General features: G+C 40.1%; 1 protein-coding gene across 1 annotated transcript; it reads right to left on the minus strand.

Moving 5' to 3' along the window:
* LOC134497767 (serum paraoxonase/arylesterase 2-like) lies at positions 1-25660 on the minus strand. The gene is made up of 9 exons (XM_063303667.1): positions 25505-25660; positions 14955-15025; positions 11177-11232; positions 9325-9490; positions 8118-8244; positions 3776-3976; positions 2496-2577; positions 1735-1863; positions 1-409 (listed from the first exon to the last, which is right to left on the minus strand). The coding sequence occupies exons 1-9, from the start codon at positions 25579-25581 to the stop codon at positions 251-253; spliced, it is 1068 nt and encodes a 355-aa protein (XP_063159737.1). The 5' UTR covers positions 25582-25660; the 3' UTR covers positions 1-250.
* Between the last annotated feature and the right edge of the window lie 243 nt (positions 25661-25903).

Here is a 25903-nt window from a genome sequence, read left to right on the forward strand (position 1 = left end):
TCAATAAAAGTAAGTTTATTTTCAGCTTATATCATTCTAAACACTTATTTCAGTATCACAGGCTTTTTTAATCCCCAAAGTTCTTACAATAATTCCTTTTGGAGAAGAGATGAGATCAGAATATTTTTGTTAATGTCTATTGCAATGCAGGTCAAAGTTTGCTATTACAGATCTGCATGTGTCAGAAAGCTTGGCTCAAATATCAGTGATATTGACTTTTTCAAATGAGACAAAGTTCATGGACTGACAACTACAGCTGGCAGTGAAGGCCTCTGTGAAACACAGTGCCAATGAGGAGATGTTTGTCATAGATGGTAGCAACCGAACTTGCTTGAATTACTGACCCATCATCCACATACACTTGTGTGACTGTAGGCTTATCAGAAAGGATATTTTGGATGTGAAGGACCTGAAAGAAAACAAAACAAACAAAAATCGATTAGCCAGACTCTTACATAAAACTTTGGCTAATGTGAATCATGCTAGAGTGTCACATTCTGCTACGCATACCATTAAAAAAATGATTAAGGAGCACCAGAAAACTAAGCAATAGGGTCAATACAGGCCTAGTGTCATGAGTCAAGTGTCAAGATAGGACACACAGATACTCTAGAATGAATTCATAGAAATAAGAAATAAAATTGTTTCAAGAGATCCCAATTGTGATCTCTTACTTCATTGTAAAAAGGGACACTCCTGTCTCTCATCCAGTAGAATGCTTCATGATGTAGAAGCCGAGCATCCAGAACTTGCTATTCATTTGGCTCTGGTGCCAACACATGCAATCTGCTCATTCCCCTATTCAAATCAATGCAAACAACCTTTGATACATGTGCACTATAACTGTCTTAGTTATGACCTATAATGGCCTTGTCAGCATCCCTGCCCCGTTCCTGGAGCATCTGCACTGAAAATGCACTGCAGTACCAATGCCAGATCAGGACAAACTTTATACGTGAAAGGCCTAAGTGTAATTTGATGCATATTGGGGCAGCAAATCCTAATTTCAGATAAACACTGAAGGGGCCCAAGCTGGTAGGAACTGAAGAGAAAAGGAATAGTTCAATAAAAGCACTAATCCACTGTTCAACTTTGGTGGAAAAAGTAGTTCTCTAATTCTAAAACGGCCACCAAATTGCTAATAAAGGATGTGATGATGGACACTGACTTAGACACCTAGAAAATAGGATGTAATACCTTCATGTAATGAAGATTGCAATTATTCATTAGATTATCAATTGCAAGCATTTCATTAGATTATCTGCTGCTTCTAGGACTGGAAGGCTCTGAATACAAAGTGTAAGAAGAACCTTTTAAAAAATTATTAGATTTCTATCCTGCCTTTCATACAGGAACTCAAGGCAGCATACATAGTATTCCCTTCTCTTGTTTTGCCCACAATAAGAGACCCACCCAAATCACCCAGTGAGCTTCTGTGGCTAAAGGTAGACTAGAACCTGGGTCTCCTCACTTCTAATCCAGCACTTTAGCCACTTCATCACACTGGCTTTTGCTCCTGAATTCTGCTTATGGCCAATATGTGGAATAGGATACTGCCTAGAGAACCTTTGGTCTGGTTGAGTGCACCTCTTCTGAAGTGCTTCTTGTCCAATTTAAAGAAGCATTTTGTTCTGAAAAATAACCTGCAGATTTTTGTACCACCTAATTTACTCACCCTAGTTTAAAAGTTACAATATATTTATAAAGCACCTTGTCAAAATAATTCTTACTAACCTCTGAGCCAGGAGGATCCTCTGGATTATAAAAAATGAGTTTTGCAGCATTGGGATGACATCCTAACCAAAGGTCTCCAGTATAAGGGTCAACTGAGATATTATCAAGGATAGTGTCCAACTGCAGGACCTACAATGAACAAGAAAAAACCAGTGCAGCAGTAAAATTACCATTTGCAAATTTATGTAAAAAGTAGTAAAGACTATCCTAATCACTCTAGAAACAGTCCAGCTGATGCATTTTGAACCAGATAAAGTTTCTGGATTACATATCAAGGTAATTCTACATAAGGTGCAATGCAGTAGTCAAGTCTAGAGGTGATCAGCATTTTGAAAGACAATTCTCGAAGATAATGCCACTGATTTACCAGCCAAAGCTGATAAAAAGACTTTTAGTATTGATTCCATTTGAAATAGCTTCTTCCCTATCTCTTCAACATATGCTTTCAGGAAATGTCTATTCTTCCTAATCGGCCCTGACTGAGAACTCTTGCAAGTCACATGGGCCCAACTCTTAACCAAAGTGATTCTGAGTCCTTTAGAATGTCACCAACATCAATATACCATTGATCTTGGTCATAAATTCTTCTCACGAAGAGCCAACAGCATTTATTCACTATGACTAACAGATGGTACATATTCACAGAAATACAGAAGATACCACAGAATAGCATATAAATAGAAAAATTATTCAAGATCTACGTTTTGTTTCATATACAAAGAATAGCATATGTGGATTAGACCAAAGTAAACCAAACTTACCTTCACAGGAGTTAAACTCAAGTTATCATGTTTTTCAAAGACATGAATGCTATGATCTAAAATATCAGCAACGTAGACATACCTTGAAAAGACACATTATTATTTATTTTACTTATTTTATTTTTGTACTAGTCCTTCCTTCTACCTCCCCTGGCCCAGTGTGCGTGCAAAAAAGAATCAGTTAAAAAGAATCTGATAAAATGACCAAATATAACACCATTTGATATAAAGACAATAAAAACAGTAGAAACAATAAATGAAATGAAGTTAATTGTTACAATGCTTCTTATAAATCAGGGCAGGGAAAACTGTATTTTTATATTTTTAGTCAAGTCTAATCATAAGATCTGATCATAAGATCAGGGGACGCAGTGGGTTAAACCGCTGAGCTGCTGAGCTTGCCGATCCAAAGGTCGGCAGTTCAAATCCGCATGACGGGGTGAGCTCCCGTTGCTAGTCCCAGCTCCTGCCCACCTAGCAGTTCGAAAACATGCAAATGTGAGTAGATTAATAGGTACCGCTTTGCCAGGCAGGTAACGGCGTTCCGTGTAGTCATGCCAGCCACATGACCATGGAAGTGTCTACGGACAAAAGCCAGCTCTTAGGCTTTGAAATGGAGATGACCACTGCCCCCTAGAGTCGGACATGACTGGACTTAATGTCAAGGGAAACCTTTACCTTTATCATAAGATCTATGGATGGTTCCTAAAATAGAGTTTATTTCATTTCGGTGATTAATACCACACTATTTTGTCTTAGGGAAGCTTTCCCTAACTTGATCATGTTGACTCAAGATTATGGGAGTTATAACTCAATATATTTAGAGGGCTACAAGGTGCACTAATTGAGGAAAGCAATCTAAGGATATTTCTAGTCTGTTCCTCAAAACAGCAGCTATCTTTTTAAGAGACTAGTTTTATGGAACACAAATTATTCCCTGTATAACTATCCTAAACCATGACTGATAGCATTACCTAGCCAACCTTGGCTGATCTCAGTGAAGTTAAGCAGGATCAGGGCATCCCAGTGGTTATAATCTAGAAAGGGGGGAAAAAACCCTAGAATAAGGCAAGTGTGCCATTTCCTTACTGCTAACAATAAAACAACAGTGACAATGAGGTTGTCAGAAGTCAACATTGACTAGAAGGTTTGTTTTTTTTTTACTTCCCACCTCAATTATACTATGAGTTGAAGGGACATGTTCTCAAACCAGGTGATGAAAGTCCAGTGTCACAGAGAGAACTAAGTTAAGGAAGAACCAAGTTAAAGATGAAACTTACTTCCCATCTGGTGAAATATTAATGCCATTGGCACTGTAAAATCCTGCTGCTACTTCTTTAACTTCCTTTGGGCTATAGTAAACAACATTTGTCCAGCTCAATCCCAAGAACATCTCCAAAAGCATTCCGATGCTTTCTGAGAAATAATGATCATTGGTGGCATAGAAACTATCCGGGCCCACAGCCATAATATCATTCACACTATGGCAAAAATGAAAAAGACACAACATAACATTACACAACTGCCGTTGCATAACCTGCTTTCTATAAGTCTTGCAAGATTTGCACGATTGCCCCAAAACCATTTTGTGCTCTGAACACAGACCTTAAGAACACAGACCTGCTTGGCAGGCTGTATCTGACTTCCTAGCCCGCAGAAAAATTATTTAAGGGTAAATAGTGTTACAAAAGATAAGTATACATAAAGTGTCCAAATGAAATATAGTCCCCAAAATCCTAAAAGTGAAATTGCCTGCAATAGTCTATGAAGAAAATATTGTCCTCTGGGAAAAGTTCTGTCTTCTTGTCTGAGGATGATGGTAGAATGTAAAGTGAAGGAGATGCTTTCAAAATGTCAACAGAAACTTGGGCTTCCAGTGGAAATGGCAGACTGAACAGAAGCTGGTTCTCTTGGTGCTTAATGGTAATTTTGGTATTACTTAAAAAAGTTTTAAGTTTTGGATTTCCTTTTCCTTCTAAATATAAAGGAGGATTGAGTGTAAACAATTGTCTTCCTGTTATTTTTGTATTAAATTTGAAGATATTAGCATTTTCCTACACGTTGAATTGGCTGATTTGAACCTTCCATTTTCTGTTTTCACTTTCCCTTGACTGTCTGCTATCTCACTTTTACTTTATGTAAACACACTTCGGAACTCTTCCCTATCTTTGACTTTTGCTGCTTAAGCTCCTAGGGGGCGCCATAATCTACTGCATGAGCCACGGAGGATTTCAGACAGATTCTTTCTTCCACCAAGATTTTAAGCAGATTTCTTCTGACTTCTACCAAGCTTTTATGCAAGATATCCAGGACACTGTGGAAAACACCTTTGCTGCGCAAGCTGCATTGGGTACCAGTCTGTTTCTGGGTCCAATTCAAGATGTTGGTTGTCACCTTTAAAGCCCTACATGGCACGGGGCCAGGCTACCTGAGGGACCGCCTCTTCCTCGTTACATCAACCCGTCCCACCCGATCATGCAGAGAGGGCATGTTGCGGACCCTGTCGGTAAGAGAATTCCGTCCGGTGGGGTCCAGGAAGCAGGCCTTCTGGCAGTAGCTCCTGTCCTCTGGAACATCTTGCCCCCGGAAGTGAGGTTAGCCCCATTGCTCCTGGCCTTCCGAAGCACTCTGAAGACCTGGCTCTGCCACCTGGCTTGGGGCGGGGCGGGGAATGGTCATGCCTGGGGATGGCTAGTGCCCTGGAGTGCTCGTTGCATACAAGGACGGACTTAGATCATCTGCCAATTGGATGTTATTTTTATTTATACTTATTGCTGACTTGTAATTGTACCTTTAGATACTATATTTTTATATACTGTAATTTTATTGAATATTTGTTTTATTATTTTGCTATAAACCGCCCAGAGTCCCTCTGGTGGGAGGAGATGGGCGGTGACAAATTTGATAAATAAATAAAAATAAAATACGATATCTAAAATGTGCCATCAGGTTGGGGATGTGGTGGATGAAATCGAGGAATTTAAGAGCAATAGTGTGATGGAATGTCTCCCTGAGGAGGGAGGGGTGTGATGGAGCTTGGAGAGGGGGGAGAGGCAAGCGCATTCCAGACTGATGAGAAAAGTCACAGCCTGCTTAGTGTGGGAAGTGGGGGGGGGGGGGGCAGGAAGAGAGCCAGGCTGGCACTGCCTTAGATTTCCCAGAAGTATTTTTCCCTTTCGCTTAGAAAAGCAACCTTTAGTCTGGCAAGGTTTCTGTGTATGGTGGAAATAATAAAGAACTGGGGTTAGAACTTTGACTCAGCATTGTTTCTTCAGTGATTGCCCTGACAGATAGAAAGGTCTTTTTTAAGAATGAGACTGGGATTTTTATCGAGATGCTGGATGAAGATTGGATGAAGAGTTGGAGAAATCTAAGGGAGAGAGTGATCTGCAAGCCATGAGTGAGATTGACTTTCTGGTGCAATGCCATGAAAAGAACCTGGAATCTTTGAGGGGGGCAGTTGGGCTGTTTGATTCTTTCAAGAGGAAAGCTGTGTGCCCATTGTGTGGATATGTAACTGCTCTGGTTTATTTTGAAGAGGGATAAGGATTGAAGAATGTTCATCTGGTTTCCTTTTAAGGATTTGATTGATGCTATTTGCCTTTAAAGGTTTGGATTTACTGTTTTGAATTGGCTTTGGTTTGGGGTATATTAAGATTGGGATTATTAAAATTGTTGTACCATTAAGTATAATAGCAGATGACGTATGTGCTTTTTAATTTATTATAGTAGACAGAAATGTATAGAATAGTGGTAGGAAGGGAATAATTAAATATGTGTTTATCTTTTGGAGGGGAGAAAGATGTTTAAGAGGTTTATATGAACTTTTTTCTTTATTTTAATATAAGGGGGAAGAGTAACTGTACTTAGTGATTTTTATTATGTGTTAAAAGTGGAATGATTTATAGAAATAATGTGGTGTTTTGGTTTAACATAGAGTAAGAGATTATGGAAATTTTTGTATATCCTTGCTGTTAAAAGTTGGAAACCACATCTTTTTGTAAATTTGAAAAAGTTCTCTCTTGTATTTCTGCACCTTTTAGTTTTTTCTTTCTTTGTAGTTGTTTTTCTGTAGTTTTTATTCTTCTCCTGAAACTTAATAAAATTTACTATTAAAAAAAATTAAAAATGCCAACAGAAACTTGTCAACACTGAGTAGGCCAGGCATGTTTTAAATATTTTGGGGGAGATGGGCAGTAATTAAATTTGAATAATAAATAAATAAAATATGTCCTCAGTGGCCTCAAATCTTAGCTTCTCATTCAAATCATCAGTTAATACATCCAGTCCTCTCAGTAATGTAAATGCAATGCCCTACTCAGTGTCATTTGCATATTTTATGTAAGCTTACCTTTTGTAACACTACTTATTCCTAAGTAATTTTTTTCTACAGTACGTAATTTGCTTTAGATTCATATTGCAGCTAATAAGGAATTAACCCGATTCTCGCTTTATCTTTATAATTTATCAACTTTTTGTTTTGTTTCTGACTTTCTATCCACCCTACTGAAATGTACTAGTGTTACAAAATTGTTGTTTTGAAGACCTATTATTTTCATAGCCATGAAAACCTGATTGTTCACCCAGGCCTTCAGTGAGGAAGATTGAGACTCCTCAGTTCATCACAATTTCCATCTTTTATCTTTGTTTTTTTATATTTTATATATTTTATTGTAATTTGATTGTTGTGAGCTGCCCAGAGTCATTGAGAGTCGGGCAGTATACAAGTTTAATTAATAATAATGATAATAAGTACAGGATAAAGAATTGCTTGGATATATATTGTACAATTGTACAGTCTAAGGAGGGCAAAGATCAGAGCTGGAGAACTTTCAGCCAAAGGACAGGCACAGCCTAGGACTGAACTTAAGTTCAGTTCCTTAAGTCTCCTGAACCCTTTCCTTCTCTCCCAAAATCCTTCTCTTGAGCTTCTAGCTCCAAGCACAGAAAGGCATGAAGCTAAAGGGTTAGGACACTTAGCTCCTTTCTCTGCATAAAGAGACGGCGATGCTCAGCCACTCCAGTTGCATTTCAGTAGGCCAAATGGAGAGGCCTTATGGGCCCCAACTGGCCTGTGGACCAAAGATTCTCTATTCTTAGGATACAGAATGAAGTAAGCATTCAACTGTTTAAGCAACTAATAAGAAATAAAAGGCAAAATACAAAAAGCAAAACCTGCTTAAGTCAAGTAGAGCTCTCCAAATGGAACACAACCTTGTGGAAACTTGTCTAAACTCGCTCTAGTTCCAATACTGCCATCTTCTTCCATTTCTGTCTTCTGATTTTTAATTAAATGGTTCACAGACACAGTTAAAGCAAGAATGATTTTGTAAAGATTGAAAAGTATGGAGAAGTATGGTAAATAGTGTGGTTAAACTAGATTTAGCTACATTTCTTTTTTTCCTTTTATTTATGTCACATCTTTAATTTCTTTGACTTACTTAGACTTACTTTTTTTTAACCACTTGAAAGGGAATAGCATGATGAGTATACATGAATGTACCTATGTCACATCAACAAATCATTTCATGTTCCCTTCAACCCTCTTTTCCATTTACCCAACCCATCTTCTCCCTCTCCAACTATAAACACAAATTCCAAATACAGTTTATTATAATATACCTTGATAGGAGCTCATGTTTGATAGTTTTTAAGTGCAGCAAAGAATTTTCGTCTTCAACGAATTTAAATACCTCCACCGTTGACTTGTATTGCGGATGATTTACGACAAAGAGATATACAGTATCATCTAGAGAAAGTGAATATTTGAGCAAAGTTAATACAATTTGCAATGATAAGCAGATACAGTTTTCTAACTACTCATATAACAAAATAAAGTAACTGTCAGCATTTTGCTCACCTGGTCATCTTCTCCTGCAATGGGTAGAGAGTTTCCTTCTTCCAAAAGAGGCAGTTTCTTCTTTTTCTTGGTGCTGCTCTAAATCTCTTCTGCCCCTTATTCTGCTGACTCTAAGCCACCAAACTCAAAAGCCCTCTTAACATTTCCTTCCCATACCCACAACTTCTTGGCAGGCATATCACAATTCTCTACCTCTGTCCTCTCTTACTCTTTTCTTATTATTACAGTTTTCCAGTTCACTGTTAGCAACTGGGCATATTAGCAAATTAGTCTTATTTGTGGTAAAAATCAAACTGGACAACCAAAATTTTATATCAAACTAATTTAGTGCTAGACTTAAATGTGCATGCTATATGTCTACAAAAGATCCCAAAACTTTAGTGCCCTTCAGACATGCACAGAAAGGTAATGCAAGTAACTGTAGTACTAGTCATAATAGTCAAGACTATAATAGTAGTATTACTACAAGTAGCTACAGGTCACAATATAAATAAAATTAAATAGTTTTTTTCTCAGCCCAACTCACCTCACAGGGTTGTCGTTGTGGGGAAAATAGGAGGAGGAAGGAGTATTAGGTATGTTTGCTGCCTTGAGTTATTTATAAAAATAATAAGGCAGGATAGAAAATATAAATAAATAGATAAATGGGTGAATTCAAACATTGTAAGTGAAAAGTTTACATGCCTACATAATCTACAAGAGAAACAAAATCAACCATAAACATGGAAAGGGGTTCATAAAACTATTAATATGTTTATACATATATAATAGTTATTGACACCAATCACAGACTGGGATTAAACATTTTTCATAGGCTGCTGAAGAGAGGTAGCAAAGTAGCAGATAATGAGGAATACTTTGCCCTCCAAGACCATGATCACCAACCAAGATTAACCCTAATCAACCTAATCATTTCCAGCCGGAAAGCTAAAATGAAGAAAATTAGGGCCACTTAATAAGTTTGCTTACTCTCATCAGTATAGATACTGATCCCATGAGGATTAAAAGATGCCATATCAAACCCACGGCTGATCTTTAGTTCAACTGGATGAGGATTTTCTTCATTTAAATCCATCAGTAATATTTGTCCATTTTTATCAGGTGCAAAGCTTTTTAAACCAGGATATTTCAGACCCTTGAAAATGAAATAAAAGGAGAATTTTGGTCCTATGACACTTAAGAACATTCCATCAAAACTGCTAAGATTAATGATTTCCCAACAACTTTTGAATATATTCCTTGACATCTTTATCTATAGCACAGCAAAAAGAAATTCAAGGTCAAAAGATGCAGTTTTGCATTCATTCAGTTGGTATTCCAGCTTGGTCTTTCCCAGGCAGTCTAGCTACAATAGGACATGTTCTGGTAACCTCATGTTTAGGTTACTGTAATGTGCTCTATACAAGGCTGCACTTGGTCTGAAAGCAATAATTAGTGGAGAAAACAGCAAGGCTGTGGAAAGAGAGGGGTTTTTCTGTAGGGGGCACCAGCATTTCTAGAATGCTTTCCCCACTGAATTTTGAGAGGCATCTTGTCCTGACTAAGCAAAGACCACGCCGAGACGAGGAGAAAGTCTCTAGTGTTTTATTACTGCTATTGTAGACAGAGAATCCTGCCAAACTGAAGAAGCGTGGGAAAACCCAGACAGATAAACCGCAAAACTCAAGGTGGGTCTGTTCTGGGTTTCTTTGAATGACAGCTCAAAGTCTCTAAACTATGCATGCGTTTTCCCCCCTGGATAGGGGCCCCCTCCTGCTCATCATCGGCACTCATGACACATCTACTCTTGTATCTTTCAGGTGCCTGCTCAAGACCTTTGTCTTCACCCAGGTCCTTCTGAATGTTGGACAAATGGTTCTGTTCATACCTACACTTCATGCTAATCCCTTTCAAAGTGACTATTGGTCTATTAGATTCATGCTCGTTAGCTATACTCCTTTTAGAAGTACACTGCAATCCTCTATATGACAATGGTTGTCACCATAACTGCCAATCAGCAAAGCTTTGGTCAACTGAGACTTTCACATAACACCCTTTGGTAAAAGTAAGTGAACACTACATTATTAGCCGTAGATATATTTCTATCACATGCAACATTCCTTGCAATTTATTAATAATAAATAATATATTGCTTTTATTATTGTACTTTACTTCTTTTCATTGTATGTGAATGTACAGAAAGATAATGATCCACACAGAATGATCATAGTTGCTGAAAATGTGGGTAAATGAGATTTCAGCAGTCCTACAGAATTCTTTTAGTCTCTATTTCCTTTACTTCCATATTGCGCACCAAATAAATGCTGCATTGCTCCAACAGACTACTTTCTCACTGCAGCCAGTGCCTGGAGTAGAACATTCCATGAACTATTTGCAGGGGTGACAAATCTGAGGCTTCCAAAACTCTGGGAACTCCTCCCATCAAATCGTCAATTTTAATATGACAGACAGGAAAAATCATGAAATGTAGAGAGAAGTAAATAAAATAAAATCTTAGTTTTGGCCCCTTACTCATTTATTTATCTCAGCCCCACCCACTGTTTAGAATTCAGCCCCAAGTATGTCATCCAAGTCAAGTGCAGAGATGCAACCCAGGGATCCTCAGGATTATCAGAAAGTTCAGCCTGACTTAACAAATGAATCAACCCTCAGACCCATCCTGGCAACCTTAAAGTTGATCCATAATGGCACTAATTTGTTGGGTAAGCCAACAAATAAAAACATGGCAATGTGAAATTATGCTTGTTATGAACTCAAACACAGCCATTCACATAGAAGGAATAGGGGTTTGGGGGAAGTCAAGACACCAGTGACAGCTTACAGAGCTGATGAAAGCCAACCCATTAGGAAGTACATCAATGTCTTCTGAACCGGACTCTGCAAAGAAAAAAAAAACTTTATCAGAGATATTCAAATGAAATCCTAATACAAGGGAGAATATAGTTTCTGAAACAAGAGCAGCCCACAGGATTAACTGCCTGTGACAATAGGACTCAAGCACCACTTCTGGATGGTTTCACATCACTTTTCCTTTCTGCCTCCCTTCCTTTCTCACTGTGAGGCATCCTCCGTGTAAGGCATTATAGGAGAGATAAATCACTGCATTGCGCAATAAGCAGCCTTTACAGCCAACCCTTTACAACACTTCATTCTAAAGATTTCTCAGAGCAAGACCCTTGGAATTAACATCCGTTTGAAAGAGATAAACCAGATGCTGTCCCACTCCTGAAGAATCCTCAAAGTCTGTATGGTTGGATAACAGAATAGGAGGGCCTCCTCAATTCACCACCTGAAGCCAAGGATTCAGGGTACTCCTATACAATATTCCTTCCGATCCTTCCATTTTGAAGCCAGCTATACAATAATTTTCCTTCCTGCCAACCTCAGAACACTGAGACCACGCATAAGCCAGTCAATGTTCCGTCTCCAGACAACCAGTGGTATAAAGCAAAATCACATCCAGTGCCCTGCCTTCTAAGCTACTGCAGCTCCTGAATTAACAAATATCCCATCACATCTGTTCTATGCAGAAAGCAGGGGGGGGAAATGCTAGGCCCCATTCTATGTTTCCATTCCATGCTATCTGCATGTGTTTGCTTTAAAAGGGGGGGAGGGGCTCTTGGCATGAGGGGAAAACTGCCTGCCTTCTTACATATTAATGCCATCAGAGTAGCTGTGATGATGGCACCATAAAGTAGGTGTACAGCCAGGTGGTTTTCCCAACAGTTGCAGTCATGGTTGTAGGTTGCAGTGAAGACTTTTCTATGTGGGCACATGCATACAGTACACATGTGGGGGCAGGGGACTATGGCTGACTTGAGCCCAGGGGCTGGGAGGGGGTGAGCCAAATCTTGAATGTATTTTGCTTAAATTATCAGGGAAAAATCAAGCCAGGGATTCTTTTTCTTCCTACGGGGCTTGTAAGAGAAATTAGAAAGTAGGAGGTTCTAAACTGTGTTCTCTTGTAAGATACTTACGAAATTTAACCAGAGAGCTCTGAATTCAGGCAAGGCAAAGCAAGGCAAGGCAAGAGGAGAATTCCAGGAATGGTGAAACAGCCAGCAGGAGCTAAAGGCAGTTTACAGGGAAATTTTATTCTGAGAATAACCCTGTGAAGGAGGTCCTGTGAATTTCCATGGAATACCTTAAGCCCTGCGAGGTATTTATCTCTGCCTCAATAAAAATATACATTAACTATACAGATACCACTATTGAAGTACTTCTATTGTTAGTGATCACCGAGGAGCTATAGTTATAAATTTAATGCAGTTTTGTGTCCTTCACTTGTAATTGGGGCTTTAAATATCCTAGCCAGGACTGGACGAGTCCACTGACCATATTTTGTTTTCTTAATATCTCTTTGTTGTTGATAAAGCCATATACTAGCAATAAAGCATTTTAATAACAAATAGTTAAATATAAAGGAGTGGAAGTCTTCCAGAAGAATACTTATTTCTTCCAATACAGACAATCAGAGCAGCTGATCTTGTCCAATTTTTTCAAGAGTATCTCAGCCTCCCCCCAAAATTAATCATTCCTGTGCCTCAACAAAAACTTCATTCCTCTCAGAAGTGTGTTTTAACCTGCAGAGATAGACAACAGGGCTAGCCAACGTAAGTTCCCTTATCTGCAACCAAAGGCTGCAAAAATTCTGTTGCTATGGAGATCCTGCAGAATCAGCAAATGCAACCGGAGGGACGTTGAGTCAATTTAATCTTTGGCTGGGAAGGAGGTATCTTCTGAAGCCCTGCTTCAACCTTCTAGGGAGGTGCTTGCCTTGCACTGTTTCTGAACCTCACAGAAGCCATTCTTTTTGGTACAGACTTCTCTGTCCTTGGTTTTGTGCGCCTCAGCACTTACAGTGGTTAACTAAAGAAGCCATACATGGTCTTCCGTGGGCAGTAAGCTATCGATTTCTACCAAAGCAGGGCAAATCAAAGTGTTTAACAATAGCTCAAGGTTTTGCTACTAGTAAGAACAATTACTTTTATAAAACATAGGCTGCTGTTCATCAGGGTAGCTGGCATAGACTATTTCCATATTTCCAATTCCTGAAGTGTCAGACAAGCACTGGTTGAAACAGTACTGCCTCTGACAGTGGTTTGCTGAATTTTAGTTTAGTGTTATATACAAATCAGACCAATGGTTTGTTCAACCAACAATGGCTATAAGTCCAGGCTTAGCATTATCCGTGAACTGAAAATTGAGTTCAGAGACCTGGCTTCAAATCTGTAGTCAGCCAGAAAGCTCACAGAGGGATTTTGAACTACTCACTGCCTCCCAGCCTGACATTTCACAAAGGATGGCTATGAGGAAATATTGGGTGGGGGATATTCCTGCATTTTACTCTCTTCTCCTTGCAGAAGTCTTTGAATAAAAATGTAATAAAAATGTGATTGTATACAAAGCAGAGCAACTATGTGTATATTTGTGTTTCCTTAGCTATTGGTGAATCTTCAAAAGACCGTAGTCAGCACATATATACAATTATTCTGCATAAGAACCAAACTAAGGATTTGTAGCTAAACCTGCAACAATGACATCACATTTTAACCCTCCATACAACAATTATGCTTTAGAGAACTGTATATTACAGTATAAATCTAAAAAGGACACTTTTCTAGCATGCACATGCACATGCACACACACTTTTACTGGATGTTACATCACACTTATTAATGCACATACATTTCCATAGGGAATTGTGTACCTGCTGAATAGCTGAAAGCTTCCATAATGTATACACTCTCTCTGCCTGAAGCATGTTGCTACCCGATCTGGAGGTGTGTCTCATAAAGAGGGTCAACCTGTTTCATTAGCTGGGCAACATGGATTTAAGCTGATTTTCTGATGGCTTTAAGAAAGAGATTACAGAATACTAATTCCATTTCTGGGCTTCAAGTGTATACCTAAGTAAAGAAAGAAGAACAAGGGAAGCTGCCTTATACTCTGTTAGCCAACCAGTCCTTATCTCACGATTGTCTATACCAGTGTTTCTCAACCTTGGCAACTTTGAGGTGTGTGGACTTCAACTCATGGCTGGCGGGGAAATTCCGGGAATTGAAGTCCACACATCCTAAAATTGCCAAGGTTGAAAAACACTGGTCTATACTAAAACTCCGAGGACCCGCTGCAATCAGATAATGGTCTTTCCCAGCCCTACTTTGAGTTGCTACACAAAGCACATGCTTAAGCACTGAATTATGGCACTTTTGCTTTCTCCAACCAGCCCAGAAAATCACCCTGCAACAAATCAGGTTTTTCATTCATCTAAGCCAGAACTGTCTATTCTGACCAACAGCTGCTTTTTCAAGTCTCCAAAAAAGGCTATTTCACAAGACCAGTGACGTGAAGATGCCAATCACTGGCCCCAAGTGGAAAGCTTGTGTTCTGTTAACTGGTTATTCACTTTGCAATAAGTGAAGAAGAAAAAGGGAGCCCCTTTTTGTGTTTGTGTTGAAAGGCTTCCAAAGACTTTTGCTATAAGTACATCTGCCCAAGAGTAATAATTGTCATAGTTGGAGTTCACTTAGACACACATTGGGTCCAGACTGAAAGAAATACAGACATCAATTCAAACCAGCATGCCACAGACTTACCAATTCCTTTAATTAGGTGACAATTTGGAAGCCGCTTGGGTTTCATTTCTCGTGAGGCACACAATCTATGTCTGTAAGAGAAAAGCAGTATAAACATTGCAATATGCTAAATAAAATGGACAATGCACCACACAGCAAATGGAAAACTTTTATTGAGATTGGCTATAATAACAGAATCTTGCAAGTCTTGTGCTGTACCTCCTCCTCCTTATAGTTCAGTGAATTAGGGAAGCATCTGCCTGAGTCACTTCTGAATGTTATCTGCTTCTGGACTTTAAAAATACTTCAGCCCCTTTTGCCTAGGCAATGGTTCCTGCATCTCTCTGTCAAAATCATCTTCCTTACTCTCTCTCTATATCCCCTGGCAGATTTCTCCTTTGTGCTGCCCAAGAATTACCAGGATTTCATCTATAACCAGATCAAGGTTAAGTCTTGAGTAAATTTTCCATTTCTCTTTTCCAGGTCTTCTTTACTGAAATTCCCAAGTGTATCTCTGAACAGATTATTTTTATATATTTTTGCTTTGACTAGTTCCAGTATGGCTTCAGACTGATCTGCTGACACTTTTGAACTGAGGACAAGTCCAGGTGTCCTGTCTGCAATTTGTTTACTTTGTTTTGGTGTTCTACCTGAGCTGTTAGTTTATTATAACTGACATTAATGTCAGCCTTGAGAGAATCAAACTTTGCTTTTAAATCTTGATGTATTCATTCAATTAATTTAGAGAGATTTTCTAACAGAAGAACTGTGTACAGTGGGAGATATTCTTTAAGTTGAGGAAAGGAAGCAGAGGGATCAAACTAGACTTCTTCCATTTCGGAATAAGTCTCTACTATGCTTCCTCTTACTTGTATGGGAAAGAAGTAAGTAATCTTATGCCTAGAAGTTCTATTCATTAAATTAAAACAAAACAGATTAAAACATTAAGAGTAGAAAAACAAAGAGAAAGTTCAGTAATGCTCAATAACATAGTATGTGACTAACCAAGCAGTAAGGTGTGAAAGGAAAAGAAAAAGATGAAAGTTCTTAATATTAGTTCTAACAACATTAAAAATTAAAGTCTATCAGAATTCTCAATACAACTGAGCAGCTCATTTTGTTCCTTGTGTTGGAGCTCCCTCCTGTGGCTAAAAGAAAAAAATTAAAAGAGTAAAAAAAGCCCATGCTTTAAAAAATTATTAAAAAAAAAAAAAAGCATAGCTGGCTGGGAAATTCTGGGAGTTGAAGTCCACACATCTTGAAGTTGTCAAAGGTTGAGAAACACTGCTCTAGAGAGCCGCCATCCAAACTTCAAGTATTAGAAGTTGGCAGTCCAGCTCTACTAGATCTATTTCTCTTATGCAATAGCAGCACTTTTAACACTGGTTTCTTGGGCCTCCAAAGAAGCCACACATACCATATGTATTTTGGAAGTTCAGAAAGTGTGGGCAAAGGGCCACGTCCATCATCCAGAATGTATTCAAAGAGTATTTTTAATGCGCAGTAGTAATAGCATATTACGTTTCCTATTCCAGTACAAGTTTTGCTTGTGTGCTGACAAGGATCTAGCCCCTGAGATGAAATGCTTGTGCAAATCACAATGCCACGCTGGAAACACCCGGAGGAAATGGAAAACCAAAGATTTTGTGAAGTCCCGTTAAAGAAAACATGGATAACTGCGTAACAGGCCAAACTCCAGCTTTTGTGCTCTATATTTTGGATGGTAGCTATTTTGGCACAATAGTTAAGAGATAATGCTGCCAGTGTACTGACTTAAAAGTAAATTGCACCAAATTAAAAAGAAACTAAATTTACTTTTATCCCATCTTCAGAGAAATTCAACTTGGCTTACATAGATGACATAATACCCTATCCTTCTTTCCTCCTAATAACCCTGTGACATGTTAAGTAAGTAAAACTGAGAGGGAAGTGACTCCTCTGAGTGAACTCCCATTTCAGAGCCACATGTGAACCCCAAATCACTATCTTGAAGTCCCCTACAGCTGCGCCCACAAACTGCAGAGCCACCATTTTTTTTTCTTCCTAGAGCTTTTCCTGTGGTTGCAGGGTCTGCTTTTCGGATCAACTGAATTGATCCATTGGTTATGACAGGAACTGACTGACCAGCTTGTCTCCCAAGCCTGACATCTTGGGCTGAGAGAGAGGGACTGACCCAAGGTCACCCAGCCGGCTTTCATGCCTGAGGCGGGACTAGAACTCTCAGTCTCCTGGCTTCCAGCCCGGTGCCTTAACCGCTAGACCAAACTGGCTCGTTCACAGGTGAACCACAAATACCCATCCTGAGGTCCCTTACAACTACACTACCACACTGCAAAGCCACAGTTTCCTGCCATGAAAATGGTAGTGTAAAATAGACTTAACAGGGCTAAACAAAAATGTTGGAAGAAAATGCTAATGCTTCCCCAAATAGAAAAAAATTCACTGCTCTCTATGCAATGTTTTATCTAGCGCTGCCTTTCCCTCACAAAAAAATTAACTGTGTCTCCACCTACCATAAAGTTGTCCAATCTTGGTATGCAGGATCAGCTAGATACACATGGAACATAATATACTGAAAGATTTGGGAAATGTCCAACTCTTTATAAAGGTAAATTTTCTAAACATTTAAAGAGATTCCTACATAAAATTGTTGGCATCTTCTTGTCAGCATCTCTGTTTATGTTAACAGGGCTTCAATGAACTCCCCAGTTCTTACAAGAACTATCTTTTTAAGATAGCTATGAAAAATTTCTTCTTGATTCAGTTTTAAAAAGTAGACTGGTTAACCAAAAGTTCAGCTGAGTAATTAGATACACATGCACATACATTAATCAGCTTTTTCAACACATTGTCCTTTATCTTCCAACTCACGATACATTCCTTGCACCACATGAAGGAGATTCTGGTTTACAAAAAGCAAATGCATTAATACATCTTCAGTTCCATGTCCCACACCACTATTTCATTGATTTTATAACAAATGAAGAAAAAGGGAATCATATTGCACTGGATATGATTAGGGTTGATACAAGCATGCAATGGATCCAGATTGAAAAAGAAGGGAAGCAGCCATGACGTTCAGATACTGTTCCACTATTTTGGCTGTGAATTATGGGAGCTGTAGTCTTATGCATCAAGAGGGCACCAGGTTCAGGAAGGGTAGACTAGCTAGATATTCTAAAGTAACCCATTGCCACCTATCGAATGTAAGCCATGCTGTGCCATAAACCTTCAGGAAAGCATCCGTAAACAGTGATGTTCAGATGAACCAAAGATTGTGGCCATTTTCCTATCAGTGACTAATACTGTCTTTTAGAGTCCTCCTACCATCATTGCATTAATCAAGATAGTAGTCACCTCAGCAACAGCTTAACACGCTTTAAGTCACTAGGGGGAAAATTCAGAAGTTCACACATCTTGCTTACTTAAGCTTATGGACAGACATGAAATATGTTCACTCATGTCCACTGACTTCTGCTTCCAGTAACCAGATAGTTCAAGCATAGCTATATTCTCTGTTTAATGTAGCCCAGATTCAGACAACGTGCTATGATCTGAATAAAGAGCTGGCAACCATATGCTCTCCTGAAATTTTGGACTACTGTATAATGAGTGATTGGTTTCTCACTGACCATTACCATATTTGCTTGGGCTTATCAGTTTTAGTTTATACTTCAGGAGGACACTATGTTACCTCCTACTACCTCAAACTAACGAGGGAGAAACTGATGGACATAAATGAATATGCTTAATCAAAAACCTAGGCAAACATGATATGTGAACTGGCTTCTACACAGGAAAATAAAAGCAAGTTTTCAGGATTAGTAGCCAACTTTTTCCAGATCATCATTACAACGCACCTGATATTGAGTTGTGCAGAGCATAATGCAGTGAGTTTCCAGCAGAAAAGGGAAAGCTGATTTTGCCAAATGCCTCTAAAAGCCCACTTCAAAGGCTGGAAGGTAGCACTACATGCTATGTAAGAGAAAAAACAACCAACCAACCAAACGGGGAAATTCAGCATGACCCCAATTTCACCTGCAGAATCAACTTATTTCCATTATTTTTAAGCCATAGTACAGTGGGATCTAGACAGCAGCTAGATACCTCTTCATCTCATTTTTTTTAAAACATTCATGATTTGCTGACAGTTTCCTGCTTGGGAATTCCAGTTTACTGCTACAGCAACACTGCAGCATAACAAGTTTATTTTGCAGAGGACCTTGCTCAAGTGCAAATAAGATAAAAAGAACATACAGTCTGAACAAATCTATCATCTTTTGCAGTATATTTCCAGCCAGGGACTCTGCAGTTTAACCTGAGACTCTCCAGTTACTTAGTGGAAACTACAGAACAATCTTCTATGTGCTGCCTCAGAAATAAATCAGTGGGACTTCCACCCAAGCCAGTGTACCACAGGTTTAAAACTGTAGCCCAAATTCATTGAAATTCATGGGATTACTTGCCATACCACGTAGTTGAAAATATTATTTGAATCCTCCTTGTTTTTATTCCCCAGGAAAAGAAACAAAGTTCCCTCTTAATTGTTCTAACGGTTCCTTTTATCTCTCAGCAACACAAGTGCATTACAATATATTTATTGTGCTTTGGTATAGACTGTCCTCCTCTATTTTTTTTTAAGTGATGTTCCTACATTTGCTTCCTGTGAATAAACATAGGGGTTAACTCTCATCAAGAGCACAATTAATGTTCTTTGCTTACTAGTTTTAACTCACTAAGACAGCCTTTGCGATTTCCTCTGCAATCTGCAACAAAAGGGAGGTTACATTTCACTTTTTGAGTGACTTGGCTTCTGACTGTGACAACCATGCATTTACCTACATTGCTAAGCAATTAGCTGCTCCGTGTTTTCCTTACATATGCAATATTTGTAGTAGAGTATTAAATAGCAAACTATATTTGGGGGTGGGGGAAAAGGAAGGACATTAAACACATCCTTCAACTCACTAACACCTGAGTTGATACACCGTTTTTCAAAACTCCCATTTCATCTTAAGACAATAAACAGAAACCAAACTATAATGAAATAAAACTAAGAGCTAGGTAAAGGTAAAGGGTTCCTTTGACATTAAGTCCAGTCGTGTCCGACTCTAGGGGGCGGTGCTCATCTCCGTTTCAAAGCTGAAGAGCCGGCGTTTGTCCATAGACACTTCCTCCGTGGTCATGTGGCCGGCATGACTAAATGGAATGCTGTTACCTGCCCGCCGAAGCAGTACCTATTAATCTACTCACATTTGCATGTTTTCGAACTGCTAGGTTGTTAATTTGGAGAGCAAGACTCATCGATACAAATAAAAGCATGACATTAGGAAAAAAAATATGAACAGAGCAAAGAACCTTATCCTCACTAAAGAGAGTTTTCCAATGTTCTGCTACTGAAACATCTGTTCTGCCCAGGAATTCTTGGAACTGAAGCTTTATTTATTTGTTTGTTTATTTATTTTCCTGCCTTTATTATTTTCATAAATAACTCAAGGCAGCAAACATACCTGATACTCCTTCCTCCTCCTATTTTCCCCACAACAACAACCCTCTGAGGTGAGTTGGGCTGAGAGTGTGTGCCTGGCCCAAGGTCACCCAGCCGGCTTTCATGCCTAAGGAGAGACTAGCACTCTCAGTCACCTGGTTTCTAGCCTGCAGCCTTAACCACTGGACCAAACTGGCTCAATATTTTTGCAGGGCATTCAGTAGGGGAAGATTGCATTAGATTAACTTAAACTTCCTTTTCCCATTATATAGATTTGTTCCCTATCCCCCTTTAGGAAAAGATTTCTGCAATGGTGTAACAATGCAAGAAAGAAAGCAGACTGCAGGAAGCAACTCCAAAGAGAATACATCAGCCGTATCTTAAGAACAAATACCTTTAGCTTCAAGGATCTTTGGCTGCCTTCCTTTACATACTTGCCACCAAGCAACAGGGTAGAATGACAATGCCTGGTTTGCATGCTTTCCCAACACAAAGTGGATAGAAAACTTGCTATTGCCAATTCCCAAGTTCGCTTTTCTGAAGGAAAGTGCACAAAAAAACCCCCTCAATCATATGACTGTAACTGGGGTGCTTACAGTTGCAAGCCTGAGCTCATGTCTGGCTGGAGCTCTGCCAGAAATAGTAGCCCTGCGCTTGAAGAAGTATTTTGTGCTCTCAGGGGAAGAAATTCTTGACTTAGCCTCGTGGGATCTTGCTCTAGCTGCAAACCAGCATGATTAGATAAAGGAATCCAATGTTTGGAAGGTAATGGAGGCGTGTCACAATAGTGAGCAAGGAAATGTTGGGAAAGGTTTGAGCATAATTCCCTTTACTTTTGGGGGGAAAGGGATGTCCATTGAGGCAGGAGTCTGAAGTGGTGAGACAAGGCACTCGATTATCAGCCAGCCAGTGAGCACTACTAGGCTAACAGGTTTCTGTGCTCAGCTCCTGGCCAAAAAGTTATTACCTGGCAGCTCTCTGTGAGTGCATGACCAGTGTTTAAGATGTGTGGATTTCAACTCTCAGAAATCCCCAGCCAGCACTGGCTGAAGAATTCTGGGAGTTGAATTCCATACATCTTAAAGTTGCTGAGGTTGAGAAACACTGCTAGACAACCTTGTAATCTTGCCTGTACTTGCAGCATTCTGATATCTGAATAGATCTTTCAGAACATCCCCAGTCAATCTCAGGGGCATTTTAACGTGGATTCAAAGGTTAGGAGACATAAAGACTGGTTGTCTGGAAGAGGCCCTACTCTATTTAGCTGCTGTTCTTTCTAAATTGTATTCACAAAACTTTTCAGTTGAAGAGCAAAATAAAATCCTTTAAATAAAGCAGATAAAGGTTAAATACATACTGTTTGCTGCTCAAGCAATGTTAATATAAGATTACCATACAGAGTATCATCTACAGATAAGGAATTTTAAATTAAAGCTATAGTGGTCCTGTTCAATTAACAAGTCTGTCTAATTAGCAGACTGGCATCTGTGTTGCAAGTTCAAGCAAACAATTTAAAATTTCACTTTTAATTTCACTTTTCTACCAGCTACAGATGATATGCTATATTTTACAAGCTTCTCCCCCATCACCCCCTCAGAAAAGCAGCTTTTTCCCACTGGCTATCTTCCTTATGTGTTAGGCTAAGTCTCCCATCATCCACAGCCAAAATAATTGTCTGGCTAGCAAAAACTGCTATACAGGCCTCTTACTTGGGCAGTTAAAAACTGCAACCCAATTCTTCAAGTAAGCAAATAACAATGACCTGTTATTATAACAAGTAGTCATTTTCATTCATAGAAAAGCATTTCCAGGATTGGAACTGAGCTCAGTGACACGAGGGGCAAGTCACAGCCAAGTGAAGGCTCAACACCTCAACCTGCATTTCTCTTTTTGTTGCTGAAGATCAGCTTTCTCCACCCTGGGCAAGATGAAAAGGGCTTATGACAGCTGTAATGGAATATGGGAAAGACCTTGGGAGACTGGGTGAAGAGACTCCGCCAAGCGAATGGTCAGATAAGAGACAGCATAGCCCACAGCTAGATTGGGGGGGGGGGGGAGCAAGGGGCTCAGAAGAGACCCTCCCTAGTTTCTTGGGCTGTAAAGGAGATGGGGGGGAATTGTACTTTCATACTTACAAGATTCTGTCAATGTAGTTTTACAATAAAGCAGCATTAGCTCATCTGGTTGTGATTCCTATCTGGTTTACCCCATGAGGGTGACATCAATCTTGCAAGTATCCTACTCTCTTCCAAAGAGAGGAATTTCAGGAATGGCCTCTGATCCTCAAGGAACTCCACTATCCGCCGAGCATCTAGCAGCAGCATTGCTGCAATACCAGCAGCAAGTGGATGCACAGATGACCAATTTGCAGAATGCCATGATACAACTAACGCAACTGCTGGGGCAGTATTTGCCCCAACCCACAGCAGCACAACAATCTGCCACTCAACCAATGCCCCTGCATTCCCAGGGGAGCTTGCTGGAGAAGTTTGGAGGGGACCAGGCTCAGTTCTGGACATTCACAGCTCAATGTGAAATGTTTATGGCAGGCAGGCTGGTCGAGTTTCCCACTGATCACACCAAAGTGACTTTTGTGCTGAGTTTGCTGAAGGAAACAGCAGCTAAGTGGGCAATATTGTTCATTGAGGGGAACAATCCGGTGCTGGACAACTATTAGGACTTCATGCCTAAACTCAGAAGACACTTTGGGGATCCAATACAAAGAATCACTGTTAGTCGAGAGATCCAAAAGCTCAAGCAGGGACAGAGGAGGGTAAGGTCATATATTTCGGACTTTAAATTACTTGCTGATGAAGTCGGGTAGAATGACTAAGCCCTGCTTGACCAGTTCAGAGAAGGACTGGTTGAGGACCTAAGAGACAAGCTGGTGAGGCAATGCACACCAAATACCCTGGAAGAGCTGTATCAGTGTTGTGTAATAATAGATGACTGACTGGAAGAGTCAAGGCAGGGAAGGAATAGTAAGGGGAAGATGAACCTACAGCCTATTTTCCCCAGTGCCCTCCTTTACAAGCCAAGAAACTAGGGAGGGTCTCTTCTGAGCCTCTTGCCCCACCCACTATCCAGCTGTGGGCTATGCTGTCTGTTATCTGACCGTTCCCTTGGAAGCCTCTCTTCACCCAGCCTCCCAAGGTCTTTCCCACATATCATTACAACAGCTGAAGCCCAACCCATGCAGAAAGTAAAGATGGGGAATGCCAGATATCCCACTCTGATAAGTGATATGGCCCAATGACGAACAACATACGATAAAGCACATCTGTGGTGGCCTCACATGTTCAGGGCTGTGCGTGCATGTGAGTGTGCGCATGTTGCTTTTGCCTCGTTGGATAAGTAATCTTGCTGGATGGTCCAGCAGAAATTGGCCAGGATGTTATCTTAGCAAATGCACTTTTCCATAATCAGGAATTCAGCTGCATATGCATGCATTAAGCCTTCCTGCCAAGATACCAACTAAGAGTTTTAATTATTAATTATTCCCTCAAAGTTGGACAAATCCTGCATATATTGTATTATTCACAAACAAAATTTTCCCCCCACTTTCAGTCCTCAGCTTAACAAAGATATTAAATATTCCTTAGCCAACATGGTTTGGGTTGAGGTATTGAATTACGGAATTGCGGATAGGGAGTTCACTGAGAGACTGGAATGGGCCAGTCCTCTCAGCCAAATCCAGGGAGGAAACTGGGAGGGGAATACTACCTTTAATTCTCAGAGTAAAAGCAAGACGTAAACATAATACAGAATAATGTAATTGAAAGCCGCACTCCTGAGCTGGCTGCAGCAGGGATGGGATGTTTTGAAACAACATTTCTAGAGTTACTCGAGGCATTACAAAATTCCCCCAGCCTCAAGTCACTATTGCTAAATGAAGGGCACTCCCGTGCTGCTATTCTCAATCCCAATTCTTAAAAAATAAATTGAGGACAATCCATGATCATCTTTGTTTTTGCCAAACTCAAAATGCCGAAAAGGAGCAAAGCTCATCACATAATCACTTCCATACCAAAGCTGTTTTAAGAACAAAACTGCTATGGTAAAAAAATAATAATAATGAATTCAGCTTCATACCCTGCAAAGGGACATAGAATAGTTTGTGTGCATACCCCATCCACAGCCTTATTACACACTGGGTGCATGTGCCTGGTTATACCCTATGCGCACACAGGAGCAGCTTCTACAATGAGAAGCTGCAAAACTCTTAAGCTGCTTTTCTCGGTGAAAGACCACAGCCAAAGGTGACGCAAGAGTCCCAATAAATGAGGAAATAGACCACTGATCGATCCCACAGAGCCAGTGTTTCAAAGAAAAGAACAGCTTTACTATAGTTTCAAATATACCACAAGTGAGCCAGAAATGAATAGGCCTAGCTGCCTGTGAGATGTGTTTCTGGACTGCTATGAAGAATCCATGTGAAATTAGTCAAGATTTCTATTACTATTACAGTATATTAGCTTTTTATCCCACCTTTTTATATATATATTTGGTCAGCTCAAGGTGGCAAGCATACCTAATACTCCTGCCTCCTATTTTCCCCACAACAACCCTGTGAGGTGGGTTGGGCTGAGAGAGGGTGACTGGCCCAAAGTCACCCAGCTGGCTTTCATGCCTAACCCTAACCAACATTAGAGGCCCAGTGAAGACAACTCTGCACCTGCCTTGCCGTCTTGGAAGAAAAACATAAAACACATAGAATAATGGGTGTTTGTTACAATCCATTTGATGCGTTTTAGTAACTTCACAGCAAGCATTAGATTGCATTCTTGTGCAGATTTATCTTGATTTCTAAGTAAATACGCATAAGGTTGAACATAACCAAGACACATGCATAGTAACGTGAACTCGATTATGAGTTTAACAAAAATCATCCCTTGCCTCTTCTACTCACCAGTGAAGCTAAGGCTGCAGCGCTAAACGCGAACGACCGAATCAGTTATACCCAAGAGTAAGCGTATTCAAGCCATAGGGCTGAAATTCTCCGAATTCTGCATAGGATCACGCGAAGTCTAGATAATTTCATTCCGGACCAAACCGGTCAAGAAAGACTACAACCGCTGCTTACCGAAACATCACCAGCCTCTCCCCGATCAACGCGCCAACGATGCCAATGACCGCCAGCCCCAGCAGCAGCTTTCCCATGGCTCAGCCTGGCTCCCGGAACCCACGACACCAAGGCGACCGTCCACCCGCGCTTCCACGGAGAGGGCTTTCGTCTCGCAGCCCTCCCTCGGCTGAAATGGGAGAGCCAACCCCGGAGCGCCTCCCACCGCCGAGGAAACGCCTCGCGAAAGGCTCCCAAGCGCCTCCTTAAACGCCCGTCGCCACCGAAGTCGGCGAATCTTGAGAAAAGTGTTTCTGCTTCTCTGGAAAAGAGAAGTGAAGGGCTCCTGAGGAGCGATGGAGGCCGACCGTGATATGTTTGCTGGTTAATTTATATGGAATATTTGCTTCACGTCGAACA

The sequence above is a fragment of the Candoia aspera genome, chromosome 4 (assembly GCF_035149785.1).
Source record: "Candoia aspera isolate rCanAsp1 chromosome 4, rCanAsp1.hap2, whole genome shotgun sequence".
Taxonomy (NCBI): Eukaryota; Metazoa; Chordata; class Lepidosauria; order Squamata; family Boidae; genus Candoia; species Candoia aspera.